The sequence below is a fragment of the Pleurodeles waltl genome, chromosome 7 (assembly GCF_031143425.1).
Source record: "Pleurodeles waltl isolate 20211129_DDA chromosome 7, aPleWal1.hap1.20221129, whole genome shotgun sequence".
Classification (NCBI taxonomy): Eukaryota; Metazoa; Chordata; class Amphibia; order Caudata; family Salamandridae; genus Pleurodeles; species Pleurodeles waltl.
This window is the reverse complement of record NC_090446.1, coordinates 116,351,938-116,372,624: the sequence shown is the minus strand read 5'-3', so window position 1 is coordinate 116,372,624 and position 20,687 is coordinate 116,351,938. Positions and strand designations below refer to the sequence as shown.

The 20,687-nt window shown below is 47.8% G+C and overlaps 1 protein-coding gene across 1 annotated transcript; it reads right to left on the bottom strand.

Moving 5' to 3' along the window:
- Positions 1–5,459: 5,459 nt before the first annotated feature.
- NPBWR2 (neuropeptides B and W receptor 2) lies at positions 5,460–7,326 on the bottom strand. Its single transcript, XM_069201948.1, has one exon. It carries the CDS (start codon positions 7,173–7,175, stop codon positions 6,087–6,089), a length of 1,089 nt encoding a protein of 362 aa, XP_069058049.1. The 5' UTR covers positions 7,176–7,326; the 3' UTR covers positions 5,460–6,086.
- Positions 7,327–20,687: the final 13,361 nt, after the last annotated feature.

Genomic DNA, 20,687 nt, shown 5'->3' with positions numbered 1-20,687 from the left:
GGGCTACAAAGTGGTGCAATGCATGCATTGTGCCTCTTTGTAAATATGGCGCAGCATTTTTTGCCTTCTAACGCCACATTAGCATCAAAGAAATGATGCTAATGTGGCGTTGGAATGGCGCTAGGGGCTCCTAAATATGCCCCTAAGACATTTTACTCTCAGTGCACAACAAAGCTAGGACAAATTCAGTAACCTGTCATTCCAACAAATGTAAAAGACTTGCAGGGCTGGGGCACAGTCAGTTACATACCAGACTGGTGCCTCTGAAATCCTTGTAAGTGTGACAGAGTCAGTCTTTCACGAGTACAGTGACCTTAAAAGGCAGGTCGGGCTGGATAACAGTCACATTGTAAACTTGTGATTCTGGGATACTGAGAGGGTTCATTTGTAACCTGGGCACACTTGACATGTTACTGGAGCTCAACAGGGGACTGTCACATATCTTTACTCAAGTAAGGCACACACACATTGGTGTCACTTTAAAATGTGCAAACACACACACAAGCAGGTGCACAAGACAGTAAAGTGACTGTGATGAACGTCGAGGAGCCTCTGCTTGACTTGTTGAGAGCTTGCCCTAATGATGATTACTGTGCTTCATCAGCTCCCCAACAAAGAGGAAAGCTTGTTCTGCTGCTAGCTTGACTGTGTCTGTTGTGTTTTTGAATGAAACGTGTGTTGCTGCATGCCCTGCTGAACCTGTTCTGGGTGGGTGGTAGAAACATGCACTTCTCCTGTTGGGATTTTTTTATATATATATATGCTGCTGTCTGTGGTGTGCCATTTCCATGTGTGTAAGAGTAAGGCTTGCTACATTGCTGTTCCTATGTGCAGTGGTGAAACTCACAGATATTCACATGCCTCAAGCTGAGTGGGGACACCTGTTGGGCAGAGCCAGGCTGAGACCAAAACTAGCCCTGGAAAATGTTTTCAAACCAGACACACTCACTTCTTCACTCTTATCTTTCTATCCATTCTGTTCATCTTTGATTTCTCTCTCCTTGGCTCTCTCTCTCTCTCTCTCTGATTTCTCCCCATCCTTTTCGCTACCCCTCTCTCTTTACTTATGCCTTTGACTTTGCCTGCTGCAATAAAGTGACAGACATTCAAAAACAGGTTCCTAAGCTCCATCATCACCCCTTGAAATGTAATAAATGACCAGTCTACCACTGCTGGTAGAAGGTGCTCTCCTGAGCTGCAAGGGCTGCTTGGATTTGTGTTACGCCCCTGCCTACGAGTTCTGTTTGTGCACTATGACAAAAACAAACTAAGCAAGTGGTTCCCAACCTGTGGTCTGGGGACCACTGGTAGTCTGCGAAGCCTCCTCAGGGGGTCTGCGACTGCTTAGAAATGTAAATAATATTAACAGATCTCTCCCTTTCACACAACGCAGTGCAGCAGCTTTGCATGCTGCCATGCGTTGCGTCAAAGATTAGTAAATATGCCTACACATGTGTTGTGGGTTTCAGAGGAGCTTGCTCTGTTCCTCTCATTGAATACTTGTGGGCATATTTATGACGAAATCACGCAGCGCAGCAAGTCACCTTGCAGCATACAAGGAAAAGGGAAGTGAGGAGGGGAAATAAAGATATTTCTCCTCATTACCCCGCACCTAGGGAGGCGTAGCATTTTGACACATTCCCAGGTCTGACAGCAATGGTAAATCTGGGAATGCACCAAAATCCATGAGTGGATGCATGGGAACACTCACGCTTCACCCATGGAACGCCATCCACAGGGCAAAGTAACGCAACGCAATAATTTGCGCTGCGTTACGTTACTCTAGGTTTAATGGGCCACTCAGGGCCACGGAAGGTGGCCTTGCATGGCTTGATACATCTCACTTAAGAGTTGCGTCGCTCTTGCTCCCCGTTGTCGTGGTACAATCCCTTGCTCTCTCTGTGAGTGGAAGTTGGGATGGCTGCCTGTGCTGAACCAATCCTGTGTGTAATAGGAGCTTGGCCGCCTTTTCCTGCCACTGTCCACGGCGTGTGCAGTACACTCTGTCCAGTTTCCCACTTCAGTGGCCCGCAGCTTTTACAGCGTGAACGCCAGACGAAGCGAAACACCACGCGTGACACGAGTTGCCTTAGTGTGCCTCACTTTCATATCTTCTTAGGCTTTCATTTTGGTGACGTTCGTAGCGACACATTTATGTTATAAAAACAGCAATTTTAGCAACATAAGCATGCTTCTTTGGCAGAGCAAGGCAGGCGATACAAACTGATTACACAATAGAATATGTTTTCAAGAGACTTTGTCGTCTCCTGTCGCTGTTCCTCTAATAGCCAGCAGGTGGTAGTACACTCCCAGAAATAAAACGTTCTGTTTACGTTTTTCAGGCAATGATTAATTGACTTCAATAAATGATGTTATTAAGATGAAGTGTCCTAATAAATAGGACCTGAAAAAACGTCTTGGTTTTGAAGTGATCGGAATAAATACTCTGTGCACCATCACTGAGAGTACTGTGAAACTATTTCTGCTACCGCAGTGTAGACAACACCACAGAATGCCCTCTAGACAGAGTAAAGCTGTGCACGATAGAACACACTCGCTCCTGGAGGGGGCGCGCGTGAAACTCAGCGTCTCTTTGCATTTCTTTGTGAGAAATCGTATAATGTTCAACGTAGTCCACAAGTACAAAAAGGACGAGCGAAGAGTGGAAGGATGGCCTGAAGACGAAGGAGAGCTGGAGGAAGAAGGTGAAGCATCAGGTGGTAACATGGATGGGTGAACAGATGGATAGATGGAGGATGGGTTTCGATGGGTGTGCACAAGATGGATGGATGGATGGGTGATGGATGGATTTATATGATTTAATGAATTTGTATGCTTGGATGCAACCTTGATGGATGACGTATGTACAGATTTAGGCATGCATATAGCGTCCTGTAATGACTTCAAAACAACATGATTTTTTGGTTAAACAAAAAATCTTATATTTCAGAAAATAAAATCCTTGCATATGGTCCTAAAATAAATAAATAAACATATATGGATCTGTGAGCGTATATTCGATAGATGAATGACTGGATTTGCGTAGATATATCCAAGACGGATGGGCGGATATGCACAGGTCGGTGCAAGGTGGATAAATGCTGAATGGATTTCTATTGGTGGCTCAATAATGGATGGATACATGGATAAATTCGAAAAGCTAGGTGTAACATGGATGGGTTTATTTGGATGTGTGGATGGATCTAAAAGGTCGAGTGTGGATAGACGGGTGTAAGATGAATGAATAGATAGATGGTTTTATAAATGCATTTCTCGATGGATGGATAGGTGGACGGAGATTACTGAATGAATGCATGATGAATAGAAGTATGGTCATACCGCATTTCCTTTGCGTTTTATGAGGATTTAACCCCCTGAAGGGAAAGGAAGGGAAGGGAAAAAAGGGGAGGGGAAGAAGGAGGGGGAGAAGGGGACAGGAGAAGGGAAGGGGGGAAGGGAGAGTGAGAGAAGGAGCAGTGAGAGGGAAGGGAAAGGTAGGGGAAGGGAGGGGAAGAGGGATGGTGAGAGGGGGACAGGGAAGGGAATGGAGATGTGCGGTAGCAGCACTCAGAAATGGAGACCTGGGAGTCAGGGAGCTAGATTGAGATGTGTGGAAAAGAGAAGCGTGAGTCGGAGAGGCGAGGGATGGGGCTAGACTAATGTGTGTGATGAAAGTTGAGAGAGCTGGCGGGGTGAGAGAGGGAGACCTCCATGTGGGATAAAAAGGACGTGGAGGATATGTCACAGACTGACGCGTGACAGAGGCAGAGATGGATAGAGATGGTGAAGAAAGATACACGATGAGGAGAGAGATAGAGCGGAGAAAGGGTAGAGGAGAGGGTACACATGCTGGCCTCTAGGTGGTGTTACAGGCCACGAGGGAGGTACCCTGGCAGGGATGAGTGTGTCTCTCTCCTGGAATAGCAGTGGGTGCTGGAGGCCAGGAGTGAAATACATCCATTGGGCTGCTTGGGGTCCAAGTATTGGGATGGCAGAGGATGCTGCAGATCAAGATTGGGGTACACTGACAGAAGTGTGTGGGGGGGCTTGCCACTGGAAAAGAAGAAGTGTTGCAGATCAGTGTAAACGGCCCCTGACACAAATGTACAGAGGTCTTTAAACACAGCTCTGTGTGCTGTATGCTACAATTATAGCTCTGTGGAGCCATCGTTCTGGGACAGCATGCAGGGGCTACAGGATAGGGTGCCATGGTATTAGTTGGGGCGTTTCTGGGTCTCAGTACTCCAGAATCAGCAGATGCTATCGCTGTGCAATGATAGAGCTGAGCGTGGGTTTTAGTAGTGAAGTAACCGAGGGGCTGTGTGCCAGCTGTGAGGTGCATTGACAGAGCTGTGTTTGGATCTTAGAAGTGAAATATCAGAGGGGCTGTGTGCCAGCTGTGAGGTGCATTGACAGAGCTGTGTGTGGGTCTCAGAGGTAAAATTACAGAAGGGGTCTTTGTCAGTCTTAAGGTGCATTGACGGAGCCGCGTGTGGGTCTTGGTAGTGAAACATCAGAGGTGCTGTGTGCCAGCTGTGAGGTGCATTGACAGAGCTGTGTGTGGGTCTTGGTAGTGAAGTAACTGAGGTGATGTGTGCCAGCTGTGAGGTGCATTGACAGAGCTGTGTGTGAGTCTTGGTAGTGAAGTAACGGAGGTGCTGTGTGCCAGCTGTGGGGTGCATTGACAGAGCTGTGTTTGGATCTTAGAAGTGAAATATCAGAGGGGCTGTGTGCCAGCTGTGAGGTGCATTGACAGAGCCGTGTGTGGGTCTTGGTAGTGAAGTAACTGAGGTGCTGTGTGCCATCTGTGACATGCATTGACAGAGCTATGTGTGGGTCTTAGAAGTGAAACATCAGAGGGGCTGTGTGCCAGCTGTGAGGTGCATTGACAGAGCCGTGTGTGGGTCTTGGTAGTGAAACATCAGAGGGGCTGTGTGCCAGCTGTGGGGTGCATTGACGGAGCCGCGTGTGGGTCTTGGTAGTGAAACATCAGAGGGGCTGTGTGCCAGCTGTGAGGTGCATTGACAGAGCTGTGTGTGGGTTTAAGTAGTGAAGTAACTGAGGGGCTGTACACCAGTGTTAAGGTGCATTGACAGAGCTGCGTGTGGGTCTCAGTACTAGTCTGAACGAGGGGATGAGCGCCAGTCTTAAGGTGCATTGGCAGAGCTGTGTGTGCTTCTCACTACACTACTGTATGGGCGGCGGAGCCAGTTGGAGGTTAGAATTGCTTTACATCAGCAGAGCTGTATGCGTATATAACATGAACTGTCTGTGGGGTCATCTTGAGCTTTAACTAAACAGCTCTGGTTCCTTACTGATCTGGCCTGGAGGGTGCTATGGAAGGTGCCTGAGGCACTTGCACAAATAGCTCTGGTTCCTTACAGATCTGGCCTGGAGGGTGCTACTGAAGGTGCCTGAGGCACTTGCACATATAGCTCTGGTGCCTTACTGATCTGGCCTGGAGGGTGCTATGGAAGGTGCCTGAGGCACTTGCACAAATAGCTCTGGTTCCTTACAGATCTGGCCTGGAGGGTGCTACTGAAGGTGCCTGAGGCACTTGCACAAATATTATTTCATTTTCTTACAACTGCAAGCCTTTTGCACAGAAATCCTCTGGGTGGTGTTAACACAACGTTGCTCAACACCACAAACTCGCACTGCAGCCTTTTTCACAGTTTGAACCCAACCCCCACCAGAGAGAGAAAGCAAACATTCGCAGGTGGCTCCTGAGTGACCCCTACGAAATTTTACTTGTGGCATCGACCTGTGGTGAGTGGGCCTTTGTGCGCCCCACTGAACCCCAGTGTAGACCTTGGCTGGCAGTGTCCAGCTCAGCACCAAAGCCATAGATCAAACTCACAAGAGATGCCAAGCAGAGTGTGCATTGGTGACGCACACCTGCTGCCTCCAAAAGACGCCTACTTCCTCTGGTCCTTACAACATCCTCCCATGAAGAACACCTTCCATCATTCTCGTATTTTGACGAGTTATAAAGTTGTAATAAAGGAAGTCCTCGAAAGCTGCTCGGAGACCTCCACGCGTGAACAGCGGCCTTGACTTGGTCGGCAATTGTGCCGACCCTCTGGTCAGGTGGCCCGGCACTCCAGCATCTTCCTGAAGCTCTTCCGGAAGCTGTCATCCAGGAAGGCGTAGAGGAATGGGTTGAGGCAAGAGTTGGCATAGCTTAGGCTGGTGATGAAGTACGACAGACCGATGACCAATGGAGTCTGCTGCAGGTCCGTAGTCAGAGCCACGATGATGGCCAAGTGGAAGGGTGTCCAGCAGAAGAGGCACACTGCCAGCACAATGAAGACCATGACGGTGACCCGCTTCTTGGCCTTGTCCAGGGCTTTGGCATTGGAGTTCAGCCTCATATTGCGCAGCTTGTACAACATGACGGTGTAGAGGATGCAGATGGTGGACACCGGGATAGCAAAGCCGAGGAAGAGCATGTAGACGCGGCTTACCTTGAACCAGAGCCGCTCGGGCTTGGGAAAGCTTAGCCCACAGCTCTTGATTTTCAGGTTGTCCGTATAGACGTTGGCAAAGACGGTAAAGGGCAGTACAATGACTGTCACCAAGACCCAGACCAGGAAACTGACGATCTTGGCTGCCCGGTAGGTGCGGTGTGGCATCCTCTTGGACTGCACAGTGGCCAGCACCACCAGGTACCGGTCGATGCTCATCACGGTCAGGAAGTAGATGCTGGAGAAGATGTTGTAGTGGTCGATGGAGACGATAACCTTGCACAGGACATCGCCAAAGGGCCAGTAGTGCAGAAGGTGCTCAGCGATGTTGATGGGCAAGACTAGCGTGAAGAGGTCATCTGCAATGGCCAGGTTGAGGATGAACATGTTGGTCACTGTCTTCATCTTGGGAGCTTTGAGGATGACGTAGATGACCGCTGTGTTGCCGGTAAGCCCCACCGCACAGATGACGGAGTAGATGACTGGAAGGATGATGTAAAAATCTGGCCCCTGGTCAAAGTATGTAAAGTTCTGGCCCGTGAAATTGCTATAGTCACAGTTCCCTCTCAGCGGGTCGCAGGACACATTGAGATTTCTCACTTCAGAGAAGTTCTCCATGACGGATATTGAGTCTGCGTAGCAAGCTTCAGATCGTATTAATTTGGTGGTTGCAGACCCTGCAGATGAGTAAGGGTCCAACTCCAACATGTAATCCAACCCTCTATGTCTTCGACCTTAAATGTCCTGGGTCAGTGGGCAGGTATCGCCTTGAAGGCTCATTTACTTCCTAATGTCCTCCCACAATGCTCTGCGTCTGAAACACTTCCGGGTCCGGTCGTACTCAGTCTTCTTTGGGAGCCAGAAAAGTTATCACCTGAGAAGAGAAAGATCCGTATAAGGACAGCATTTCAGAAGAACACATTGCTCAATTCTACTTGGATGGGGATGCGCCCCTGACTCAGCCCACGTTTCCTCTTTCCCTGCCTACTCCCAATACACGGATATAAATTGACATCTATATAGCGCCCAGGACAATTTTAAGTTGCTGCTTTGAGCTTACATGACATTTAAGAATATTTCCCAAAAATCGCTTTTTTAGAGACGCCCTTGTGTCAGATTTGCGCACTACATCTACTATTACGGGATAAAAAAAATCAAACAGCAAAAATGAACAATTGCTTCTTTGGATAAAAATAAGTCTCATCCTTTGTAGTTTCTGTCTCCCCCCAGGATGTTGTCTCTTGGCACTGTAAGTAGCCGGATTTACCATTATTTGTTTTGGATCACACGCACCCATCGACTTTCGAAGGATGTGTCAGGATTAGATCTAGAGAACGTTAATGAGATACTGATCACTGCCTCAGGTATATAGACCCACTGAGTTATCTAACGGATAGAAACATGTGACCTGCAAGGCACGCAGACATCACTGTGGCAGATAAGGTAACCCCTGCAGATTTACTGAGGGTGGAGCTTAGATTATATACAAACATGCGAGTTATACACATACAATCTTCGCTGCTAGCACATCAACTATCAGCCCCGTGAGCTGTGACCTGTAGTTCGTACAAACAGCTCTACAGCAGGTGCATTGGCCCACTGAGTAGATGTGTCTAGAATCTATGGCGTGCAGTTTATACAGACATCTAGGTGTACATACCCTTGAATTATCTCCTGAGCACTGGATCGAGTGACCTATAGGCTACCCAATGATTTTCAGAGTTTATGCATTTTTCAGTGAGCTACCTTACTGAGACTGGAACCTTAAACCTACAGGCGGCAAGCAGATTTTTTCAGTCGGTGCATTAATCCGCTGCGCTACCTCGCTTGCATTGTACCGTGATATCTTTAGGCTGCATATTGATTGCAGACTGCCGGCTTTCATCTAATTCCCCTTAGTCGACCCTACATGACTTTGCAGACCGCAGCACCCGGCCTCACTACACCTTCCGCAGTCTGCGCGCGCCGGACGAGACCCCTGAGACTCAGGGGGCCAAAGGTCCGCTCGCAGGGCAGAGAAACGCACATGGAGCACCCCGAACCCCTTGTACGGCCGTGTCTGCAGGAAGTGCGACGGTCTCTGTGAGGCGAAGAGGGCAGAGGGAGGGTGCGGGAGCCGTGGGTCTACTCCTCGGTGGGCACCCACCCAGCCACGGGGAGGCACGCTAGGGAGACACTGGCAGCGCAATAAGTCCTAGCGCGAGGTCCCGGACCTCGCTGTGTCAGGGTTGGCATGAAGGGCTTACCTTGGTGTGGTGGGCACGGGGTCCTTGAGCTTCGGCGCGGTAGGCACGGGGTCCACTGCCCTGCCTCGCGCGTACAGGGGTTCACTTCTCCCGTCAGTGAAGTGGGTACCGGCGTCCTGTTATCAGGATGCTGGACTAATGAGTCCAGTCATTAACAGGCTGGGCACAGGGGTCTTCTTCCAGGCAGGTGTCGGTGACCCTGTGCGAGAGCAGGGTTGGCCCAGCAGTGCTCGTCCCACTAAGGTGAGCCCAGGGTCCCTCTGTGACAGCAGGGTGAGCAGCAGCGTGGGTGCGAAGCGCCTCTTGCTGGAAGATGGGCGCAGTGCTCATCACAACGGAAAGGAGGGCGCGTGGGACTTTCCAAGAGAGAAATGAGAGAGCACAGGGTCATTTCACCGGAAAGGTGGATACAGGGGTTCTCCCACTAGGACGGTCGGCGTATGGGTCACTTCCAGATAAAATACAGGCGCAGCGGTCCTCTCTATAGTAAGACTGCGCAGAGGTCCTCTCCCATGTAGGGTGGGCGTACAAGTCACTTTCAGATAAAAGGTGGGCGCGGGTATCCTCTGAGCAGAAACATTGGCGCAGGGGTCTCTCAGTAGAAACATTGGCTGAGGGGTCCTTGGCGCAGGGGTCCTCTCAGTAGAAACATTGGCACAGGGGTCTCTCAGTAGAAACATTGGCTGAGGGGTCCTTGGCGCAGGGGTCCTCTCAGTAGAAACATTGGCGCAGGGGTCCTCTCAGCAGGAGGCTGGAGTAGAAGTCCTTCCAAGACAGAAAAGTATGCCCGGGGCACGCTTACCAAAGGGTGGATGCCGGGTTACTCTCACGAATTTCAGGGTGCCGCTGCTGAAACGGTGGGCTCGGGGGTCTCCGCGGAGCAGCAGGCTGTGCGCTGCGCTCTGCGCACTGACACGAGTTGCTCGTCAGCCTGCACAGCTGCGCCGTAGCTCCTCTCCGCCCGGAGTTGAAGGAGGTTCCGCGCAGCGCTGCGAGGATGACGACGCTCGAAGCACCGCCATCGCATTCGCAAACACACGGAAAGAAACCCCCTGAACTTTGTAGTGTCTCGAACAGTGTCATGAAAGTGTTCCTCGTTGCGATTGGATCATTCTGCAAGGAAATGCCAGCTGTCGGAAGATGTGTGGGTGATGGGGAGTGTGTTAGAGTTCGTGCGTGTGTGTGGGTGGGGGGTCGTATTCAGTTAAGCTGCGGGGTGGAGGGCGTTTTGCAAGGCTGGGACTCATGCGAGAGATAAGTCCCTCATCCAGAAACAACTCCGGGGTCTTCGACCATGGACCACCAACCCCCCCGCGACGTAATTTTTGTAGGGAGCCCTACTCTATGAGGCGGGAGGAGGGACCGGTGGCGTCTGAGACATACCAAGACAGCCAGTGTTCGGCTGGCCCATCGGGCAATCTGGGAGTGGAGAAGGGTTGGTCTAACTTTGTGTTCTTCAAACTTTTTAACGCCCAGTGGAAAAAAATCTCCCCCCCTCTAAATTTTTTACTAAAAAAGTTAGAAATATATTAAATTGGCAATGTTTAAATATGTTCACACTTACATAAACATTGCAGTAAAATCTGCTACAGTTTTAAAAATGCAATGAAATACAAGATGGCAAACATACTATTCTGATCAGACTGGTCTTTCTAAGGGATACAATTATCCACAATGTAATTATTAGAAGTGTGTATGTGTGTGTGTGTGTGGGGGGGGGGGGGTGTTCGATGTGTATTTGACGTCCCTTCCCTTTTGACACATGCTCCCAGCTTGGATGTAATGACAAAACATGCTAGTGATGGCCTACTATAGAGCGGTTTACCGCTACTCATTTTTAACATTCTACTTCTTTGGCCAGAGCCTGGCGCCCCCCAGTTTAAAGACCCCTGATCTAAAAGGTTAGCGTGTGGGTCATTTTTTTTAACTGCTTGTGGCCCCGATTTTGTGATATGGTGGGCCAATTTTTCCTGTTGATTTTCACCACAAACTCTGCCTGCAACAAGCACAAATGCACGCAGTGTCCGACACCTCGCAAAACACCTTTGCCAATTGAAACTGCCCTGATTTAGAAACAAGGACGCCTTTTTTACCTATTTAAATCATGGGGGTTCATTTTTCGTTTGGTGCTCAGGGCTGCCTTCGGTTCCGGTGTTTTTATTTCCCCATAGGCTGATTCTTAAACCCATCTTTGCCAAAAGTGTCCTTGGATTTCTAGAAGTAGAATGAACAATTAGAATCATTTGTGCCCATTTGAGATATGGAAATTAGCCTCAAATCTCATCATTCCCCCTCTTGCCTCCATTCTTGCTTGGAATATACCCTGTTGGCATCCCTTTATCCCACCATCTAAGGTATCACCTTCTTGACTAGGACAGGGTGAAATTTATAATTTATCATTTTTTGTATTCACCGACATTATGTCTTACGCTTGTTATGCAAAATGGCTAGGACTATAGGTAAAACTCATATTGAGGGATCAGGGGAACAGCAAAAATGACACAAACACAATTGGTTTCTTACGTCACACATTTAATTTGCGCCCTTTTTAACGCAAAATAAGTTCTGATGTCTAAAATGAATGTATGGAGTATTGTGAGATAAAAAGTAGCACCAAACTCCGAATTGGAATTTCACGCAATTTTAAATCATGTTTTTAGGATTTTTGCAGTATTTCTGAAGGAACTAAAGTGAATTTCACACAGGCCTAATCATAAACAGTTCTCAAATGTCACACACTTCTAGGACCCAGAACTCCCCAATACTGGGCCAAACCCCCTTCCCGAATGCACAAGTCAATCACAAGGCAGGAGATTTGTCTTTGGGAAGAGGGTCATGTTTGTTACAAATATCAGCAGGTGAAAAGAATCACTAAGTTAAAAAATCTAGTCGAAAGAGGATGAAAATTCCTTCAACAAAAATCTTAAATAGACATCCTAGTTACAGTACAGGTTTGTAGTAATATCAAACAAAATCCATTGCAAGGATTCAATCCTACGACTCATTGAAATGTACAAGAACAGTGCCCATCTTGATCAGAGACCACTCTTAAGCATCCTTCCAGCACTAAGGTCCAGTCAACCTTCATCCATCCCTAGAGAACCACACAAGGGACTCCCACCTGCATCCATTAAAGGGCGGTCCCACCTCTAACCTTGTCCGCACCCCAAGGAGCCACCCCTTCAACACCAGGCTGCCCGCAGGGGTCCTCAACTGAGACCAGGGGCTGGAGCCCCATGCCATCACCGTTTCTGTGCACCCTTACCCTCCGGCCGGTGTGAACGTTACTCCTCAGGATTCAGATTGCTGTCCTCCCCTCCTCAGTGCTGCTCTCAGGAAGCTAGTTGTAGGATTCCCCCCACTGTTATAGGGTGATCCTTGGGTTTCACTTCTTCGCCACCATGGCGACTGGGGCCTACCCGTCCTTCGCCCCCCGACCAGAGAACAATTGCTGGATAGATGCTCAGATGCCATCAATACATAAGTCAGTACCCAATTCAGACAAGTGAACACCTTCTTAATGAAACATTTGGTCACCCCTGATCAACCTGGTTGTAATGTTCCCAAGCCGTCCTCATCCTTGGCAGAGTTTGGCCATTTTAGCACTGAGGTGCTGGACCGACACATTTAGGGCAATAGCCTGCACACTTGGACCGCATTTACGCTGCAGCACCATATGCAATCAGGCAATGACTGCATCCGGGTAAATCCAACCCAATTAGTCAAATTCCAACAATAGGGCTTCTCTGACCGCACTACGCCCTAGCATCACCATGTCATTACCACCAATGTGAATGGTGATAAGATCTGGGAACTGCAGTCCAGCAAGACCCTTCATGTCTTCCACAATTTGGCGTAGTTGACTGATATTGAGGCCCCCAACTCCACACCATCGAAAAAGGACGTCATCCAATGCCACAGGCTTCTGCCTAAGATGCAGTTGCAAACAATAGGCAGCCCGCCGCATAAATGAGTGACCGAGGACCCACACGACCTTGGTAGGCATACTGAAAGAGAAAAATTGAGAATGAAAAAGCAGAACACACCAAGCAACAGAATACAAGAGGGAACAATCACAGCAACTCGGGACAGATGTGGTGCTGAAAACAACATGAAGACCAACAGCCGATGCGCTTGACATCAAAGGATGACAAACCAGCTACTGCTGCCACAGTTGCTGCCCCAATCCTAAAGGAATGCGAAGAGTAGTCCACAGGGTCAATACCAATGTTAGTAAGAACACCGTGTAAACCTATCAAAAACTGACACCACAACAGGCACTCTCCATTAGCATGAACAAAAGAGCAGAGGATTGCACTGTGGGCCAAACTGAGAGATTTGACTTCATATGCAATACTGGGCACAGATCTGACCCATGGGAACTATGCCATCATATACAATACCGAGCACAAATCTGTCCCCTGTGTGCCACCCTGAGCTCTCCCATGGCTCCTTTTCACGCCAGGTCAGTTTTGGACCTCCTGAGTCTAAAGGTCAGTTTGGACAAATTGTAGTGGGCAAATATGGCTCAAAAACACCCTACCCTTGCAAGAAGGCTCTGTAAGTCCTGAAGCATGTTTCATACCCCCATGTGCGCTTGCTTAAGGAAGCTGTTATAAATAAAACAGGGTAACCCAATATTCCCCACAGTTCTAGGTAATCTAAACTATAAAGCACACAGTTGATAAAGGAATCATTTGCACTAAAATATTTCAGCAATAATAAACATTATTAACCCTAAATCGAATTCCATAAATGAATAATGGACTCTATCAGCTCATGCGATTAATTGCATCATGGAGAGTATAAAGTTGACGTATCAGTCTCCCAAGGCTCACCCCATTCATGAGACCATCCTCAGGACAATGTGTCAAAGTGGATAAAAACATAATAATTGTTGCTTTCAACATCAATGTGCTGAAAATGCACTGCTTAATCCTTTCTGTCCAGCACACCCAAAGCTAGCCAGTTACTCCAGTATAAAGAAAGGACAATGTAATTTCATCACAGATACTTAAACTTCTGCCAGGCTCAAAGCAATCATAAAGCTCAGGCACCTCAGGTTAAGGATGCTGCCACTAGAACTGGTATTGCAGGGCTCTAATCCTCCAATAGACACTGGGAACTCCATCATAGGCTCTGCCGCTTATGGGCGAAAATCTCAGAATTCCTGAAACTTTGAGCAAGATAAAGCATCAGCCACCTGATTATAAACCCTTGGTATGTGCCTAGCTGTAAAGACAACAATTAGCTTCAAGCAAAGCAAGATAAGATGTTTCAGTAATCTCAGAACCTGTTTGCTAATCGCCTCAACCACTGCCATATTGTCAGACCAGAATATTCCTGACCTATTTTGAAACACAGATGGTGACAGTCACCACAATGGAAAACAATTCCAGAAATGCCACATTCCTAGTTTTGCCAGCCTCGTACCATATAGCTGGACAGTCCGCTCTTCACCACCGATGCCACAAAATGGCACCTAAGCCATCACTGCCAGCCACATCACAACCAAGCCCAAGAACTCACTAGAAATAGGTGATGTTGGCCAGACCACCGCTACATTAAGTTGCTGGAGAAATTCCCGTCAGATCATTAGGTCCTCCCTCACCTTGTACAGTCTGGTATGATGGTGCATGATTGTAAGACCCACCAGTGCTCTGCAGATGATATAGAGATGGGGCACACCATGGGCATTATGGGGAGTGCAAAGTTTAGTTGGACAACTAAAACCTGTAGCTGATGCACAGTTACCTTCTTTTTTTAAAGGTTGGTATCAATAGCCTGTGTAAAAGCCTGGATTTTGTCAGGAGGTAATCTGCACTCAACCACCACAGGATCGACTTCAGTGCCCAGGAAAGAAAGACAAGTGGACAGACCCACTGTTTTGTCTGGTGCAAGTGGAACCCCCAGATCTCGGAATAAAGAAATCAGCTCCCTCAGAGCCCAAAGCAGGCCTGTGAGTCCAGAGGACCCATAAGCAGGAAGTCAGCAAGGTAATGAATGATGTCATGATGACCAGTCTTGCAAGTGAATAACCATTGCAACAAAGAGTTGGACTGTTCAAAATAGTTACAAGAAACTGCACAGCCCATGGGCATACACTTGTCATAGAAATATTGGCCACCATACTGGAAACCCAGCAAATGGTAATCATCAGGGTGAACAGGTAGGAGCCTTAAAGCAGACTCAATATCTGTCTTCGCCAGGAGTACCCCTTGGCCCATTTTGTGTAACCTATCAAAAGCAATGTGGATAGAAGCATACGTCACAGAGCAAAGTTCAGGATTGATCACATCATTGACAGAGAAGCCCTTAGGTGCCAAAAGATTATGGATCAGCCTAAATTAACCTGGGTCTTTTTTAACGACCACACCCAAGGCGGAACACACAAAATTAGACCATGGTGGTTTAGCAAAAGGACCAGCAATCTACCCAAAGAACTTTCCTTCTCCAACTTCAGAGTGACTACCCCAGAATGTTTTCGCACTGAACAACAGATTGTTACAGTGGGGACAGGCACCACCCCAATGGCTGGGATGCGGAAACCACTAGAGAAACCATGGTATAACAACTGAGCCGCCTTCCTGTAAGGGTAAAGATTAAGCCAAGGAAGACTGACTTAGAGGACTCTTTTTCTTTCTCCTAAGACTTCTTACCACATTTGAATTCTGGATGGGAGGGGTGGCCACAGAATGAGCACACACATTTAAATTTACAGGATCCAGCTGGTCAAGCACACAACTTCCTGATGACGGTCCAGCATGACCCTTTCTTGTCCCGAGCTCCCCACTGCAAACAAAAAGGCTGTTTTGTTTTTCACACTTTCAAGCCAAACATTAGCTTCTGTCTGATCCCACCCAATCTCCGGATCCTCTACCTTGGCCCACCTAAAGTCTCTATCGTAATCCAACCAAGCCATCCCGCCATTTCTCTGGTGAGACTTAAGAATCTTGTTTGTGTAAAAATTATTGGGTGCAGCCAACTCAGACTTCTTTTCTAAGATTACTGTCATGAAAACATTAAAGCTAAACAACTAATTGGTAATGGACTCCTCCACTTTAGACTTCTTCTCCTTATAAGAAGCATCCTTCCCATCCTTTTCTTTTGCCTCGCCCTCCCGCCTCTTTGGCCTAATCAGCGAGAAAATATCCACAAATTCCCCCTTCAGATCTTCTCCTTGACCTCACCAGGCACATGCAATGCCAACTTCCCAGGCTTGGAGAGCAAAGCGTCCTGCCTACCCATTGCTTTAATTGTAGAGCCTGAGTCATTCACAGCACCCTCAGGTGCTTTACCTGATGCAGAATCGATAGAACCAACATTCCTGACTGGACACTCCACACCCTCCTTCGGGGCTCCAAATTCAAGCCCAGCTCCACTGCATGCTTTGACCAGGGATTCAACCTGTCTCTATAAGTCAGTGATGGTGGACAACAAGGGAGCGTGATGGGGCCCATGGGGCCATCAATGCAATGGTTCCCTAACTCCCAGTTGTCAGTCTGGCTAGCTGAGACAGCAAAGATGCAATTGAGGACAGCACTCCCGTGGACGGATCTGCCTGCACTCCTGACCTTATCCCTGGATCAGTCTGTGATGCCTGAGGCAGTGACCCAAAAGATCGATTCTCATTCTCCCTTGGAGCACCCGGCCCTAACCCCATTTGCACTGAGGGATCCCCATTCCTCGGGTAAGGGAGTTGCTTCAATGACTGATAAGCTCGGCCAGCACTGCAAGCATACCACTGCTATATGAATCTACTTCCTGGGGATCCAGAGGGATAGTAATTGAAGCAGGGCCAAGGGCAAAGTAGCTACGCCATGGTGGGAGCCAGGCACCCTTGAGATACTTTGGGATTCCACTGTCATCCCTGTCCCAGATGATTCCTTTAAACCCTGTGCATATTATCCCATTTTGTGCTTATTCCTCCTCCTCACTGGAGAGAAGGCCCCCTGTGAGGGAACATTAGAACATCTAGGGCACTCCACTGCTACCTACTCTGGTACCGGCTCCTGCTCTGATTCAGATGCCGAGCCGCCACTCCCCTATCCATCACCCAGCTTAGCTAGAGCCACCTTCAATAGCTTCGTTAATTCAGGGTCCTGATCCTTTCTTTTGCCTAATCTATTACCCTTAGCTGGCATTGCAAACCCCGGAACTGTGAAACACCTATTCAAAAGCACAATTCAATGCTCAAAAAAGGTGCTCACCTGGAATTTTCCATCTGCGTTCCCAGCCAAGCGCAGCAGCTGGAGGTGGGCACACAAAATATCCCATGCAGATAAGGCCACCCGCTGTAAAACGATGACACCAGGCAGGGAGGACGGAGGGAGATGAACCTGAAATATGATGGAGACCACCAAGAAGTGGGAATTAATTTGTAAAGGGGGTTAAGTCTCCCTATTACGTGCCTCCGCAGGCTAGGTATGCAGGCTCCTTATCAAGAAATGCTTCTGGTTACTGCTAGGAGACCAACAACATAAATTAATTATATGCAAGATTGAAGTTAAATGCCTTTTGGGCTCTCAAAGAGGAGCTACTTCTGGGATAAATGGACATGATGTCACAGGCAGAGCACTAGCACGGTATACCCCAAGAGCACGGGGCGTGTTACTCTAAGGATCCAGTGAGATCCTTGTTTAAAACTTCCCCCAGTTATGGTCACTCTGGGCACTTACTGCACTGATGCAGTGCAGGCCAATAAGGAGGAGACCACAACCGCTCCTTCACTGACCTTATCTGCCGCTGGCCACTTTCAGCGCTAATGTGGCACCCCACCAGAGAAAATACAGGGGCCCCAAAAACAAATCCTCACATAAATAAGAAGGCGGGACGATGACCGACAAGGGGAAAAGAAGAGAGAGGGACGTCCTGCAATCCTAGCAGAACTAAAAGAAACCGCCGGCCACCCAAGCAATCACCGGAGGGAGCATCACTGGTCGGCCCTGCTGCGCCAGGTGAGGATGTGCAGCAAGGGATCACGCTGACTGGAAACGGCACTGGGAAGAAGAACCGCTACACAGAAGTCACCGAAATACACTCCCTTGCTGTTGTTGATGTCGATGCAATGATTGCTCCCACTGTCACAAAGCCTCCAATAGAAAGGAGGCCGTAAGAGCAGTTGCGGGTGTCAACATCAGGGCAGTGCGGGCTAAATAGCCCTGACAATCGTGACAGCAGGAGCAGGCATGATGTCATCCAGGTGCACCGCTTTCTGGGACATTAGCCCAATGTCGTGCGCGAAGGTACTGGTGGTTGCCCCCGGCCTCACGGCCAGAGCATCACAAACACAGGAAGGTGGCTCGGCCTTCAGGGACCCCAGGCCCCACATAAGTGGGGGCACTCCCCCATACTGTTGAACAGCAGTCAAACACACCTTGCCAATGCAGAAATACCTGTACATTGCTCAGCCTTTGCAATTTCACTGACTGCTGCTGTGAAAGAGATTTGGCCTGTTTACTAAAATGGGACCCTGAGAAATAATCACTGTTGCAAGATTTAACCCATGAATCATTTTCCTACGGCAAATTAACAGATTTTATGTCCCTGTGATTTAAATTGTAAATATTACATATAAGCAGTGGTCAAAGTGCATAAAAAAAAAGTATGGGAACTGTGATCCTGGACGCAATGAGGGCGGGTCAGTGATCGTGGGGTCAAGATCAAAAGGGTGGCTAAAAAGAACAAAATATTCTGTAACTATTTTGTTGGTCTTTCACCTACAGGCAACTGCATATAAAGAGCACACACTTTAAATAAGCAAAAGTCATCCTTTTGGCACGTTCACCCCCATTCTTTCTGACTGATACTGGTGGTAACTAACCATGACTGCTGTGGGCTCTGCTAACCAGGCCTAGGGCCAGTGCTCTTATCAAAAGGTACTTGGTAACGTTGTAAAATTACAATTGGCAATGGCAGACTCCTGCAAGTCATTAGTATATAATAAGGCAAGAGAGATTCAAACTACCTTTAAGTCCCTAGTATATAATAGGGCAGGGAGGTTCAGAGGCCCAGTAGATTTCCTGCACTGGAGTGTGCAGTGCTATGTTGCCTGCTGTCATTTGTAAAGGCAGCCCTGGCTTGCAGATTGATTTTAAAACGTGAAATGTGTGCAAATTCAACTTTGGAATTAAAGGCACTTTCAAAGAGATAATCTACCCTATTTTTACAAATGTCACCCCTAAGGTCTCCCCTAGGTGCCCGGGGGTGGGGAGGAGGTGGGGGGTGCCATAAGCAGGGACATTATAAAATATATTTTGTATTCCCTGGTAAGTAAAAAACTGTCCATTTCATTTTCCCTACTGTAAATACTTATCTCCATAGGATAACATTGGAATATTGCATATGGGCAGAAATGTAGCTAGAAATGTGTTAAATGTGTCATTCACGGAATCAAAAGATTGGTAATGGTAAACCTTACATTTTGCCACTGTTGGATTTATCATAACTAATCCAGAAGATAATTTATAGGGCTTTCTTTTCTGTCAGACAAAATCCAGCCTGCTACTGGCCTCCCCAGATTGGTCACCCAAGAGTACTAGTCAGGCTGCTTTGATGAGATGATATGTGACCTGCCTTGAGCAGAGGATATCTGATAGAGGAGTTGTGCAGCTGTAGAAGCCAGGCCAGGAAGGGGGCTGAGTAAATCAAACTGAAGTTCAAAGAGAACAGGGCAGAAAGGAATGCCAGCCAGGCCTACCCTCTTACCTTATATCCCAGGGACAGATAGCAGGCCCAGAAATGGAATTTGCAGATGGTCTGGAGGGGGATTTTTAATGAAAATGAGCCACACCAGTAGGCTGGTTTAACCAGGTCTTGCTCCTCTGGGGATAATTCGTCCATCTTGGGTTTTAAAGTGCAGTGCTTTGTGAAAATGCCACACTTTGGAGGAAGCTGTGATGCTTTTCGGCGGCACTCTGCATCTCTCTGAATAGGTGTGCCACTGCTTGTCCTCAAAGGTGATTGAATAAATATTTGGGAGCTGCATTGCAACTGAGATCTGCTGCTTGAAACAAGAAGAAGAAGAAGTCCTGCCCTGCTGGCACTCTGGCCTGCAACCCAAGTGACTACACGCAGAAGGACTGCATCTGCTGCACACAGGAACAGCAGCCTAAGAACCTTGCCTTGCTTCAAAAGGACTAAGGAGTGGACTCCCTGAAAGCAACAGGTTAACAGATCTTGCACACACCAACTGCCACAAAAGTCCCGAGCCTGGAGTGTGTCCAGTGGACTTTTAGGGATTTAGCCAGGTACATTGTGGAAAATGTAGTCCTAAATGTCAAAGGACTATCTCAAAGCTTCTAGACCTTTGAATTTGTGTTTTGGACACTGAACACTGAGGAGGAACATCAGGAAGAAGATCCAGAGGTTTGGGGAAGTTCAGAGCAACCTTGGGAAAAAGCTCCATAACTGGACTGACCTGATGTATTCAGTCAAGCCACTACCTTCAACAGCGACCCCGTCTGAATTTCAGGCTTGTCCTGCTGAAAGCTGAAGAGCTCCAGACTTCCAGGATTTAACCTGGGCTTCGTGTAAAAGCAATTTGATGACGTTGCATCAAAATCAGCTTGCTGGAGAAGACCGCACAACGTTCAGAGAGGAAAATTCCGGTAAAGTTTCTAAGGGCCCGATGTATATCCATTTCTATTTGCAAGTTTCTAATTGTTTCTTCTTGTGCATAGCAACTACAGGCTCGCAAACAGAAACGTACAAATGTGTCTCAAACACAAACAGTGATTCTCGGTGAGGTCGCAAATGATCCACCTCATTAATATTCTTGAGGTCAATGACAATTTGCGACTCCATTGGGAATGGCCACACTCACAGGGATCGTGGCCTGCTGGGGACAGCAGACCACTATGTATGTGACTGCTATTAAATAGAGTAGTTTGTTTTGCTGAAATGCAGTCTGTTTTCCTTAAAGGAAAACAAGATGCATTTCAAACAAAAAAATGAAACGTTTTCATTTTTTCAG

Excerpts from the sequence above, each read along its gene's own strand:
- NPBWR2 (XM_069201948.1), bottom strand. The coding sequence starts at position 7,175 with ATGTTGGAGTTGGACCCTTACTCATCTGCAGGGTCTGCAACCACCAAA.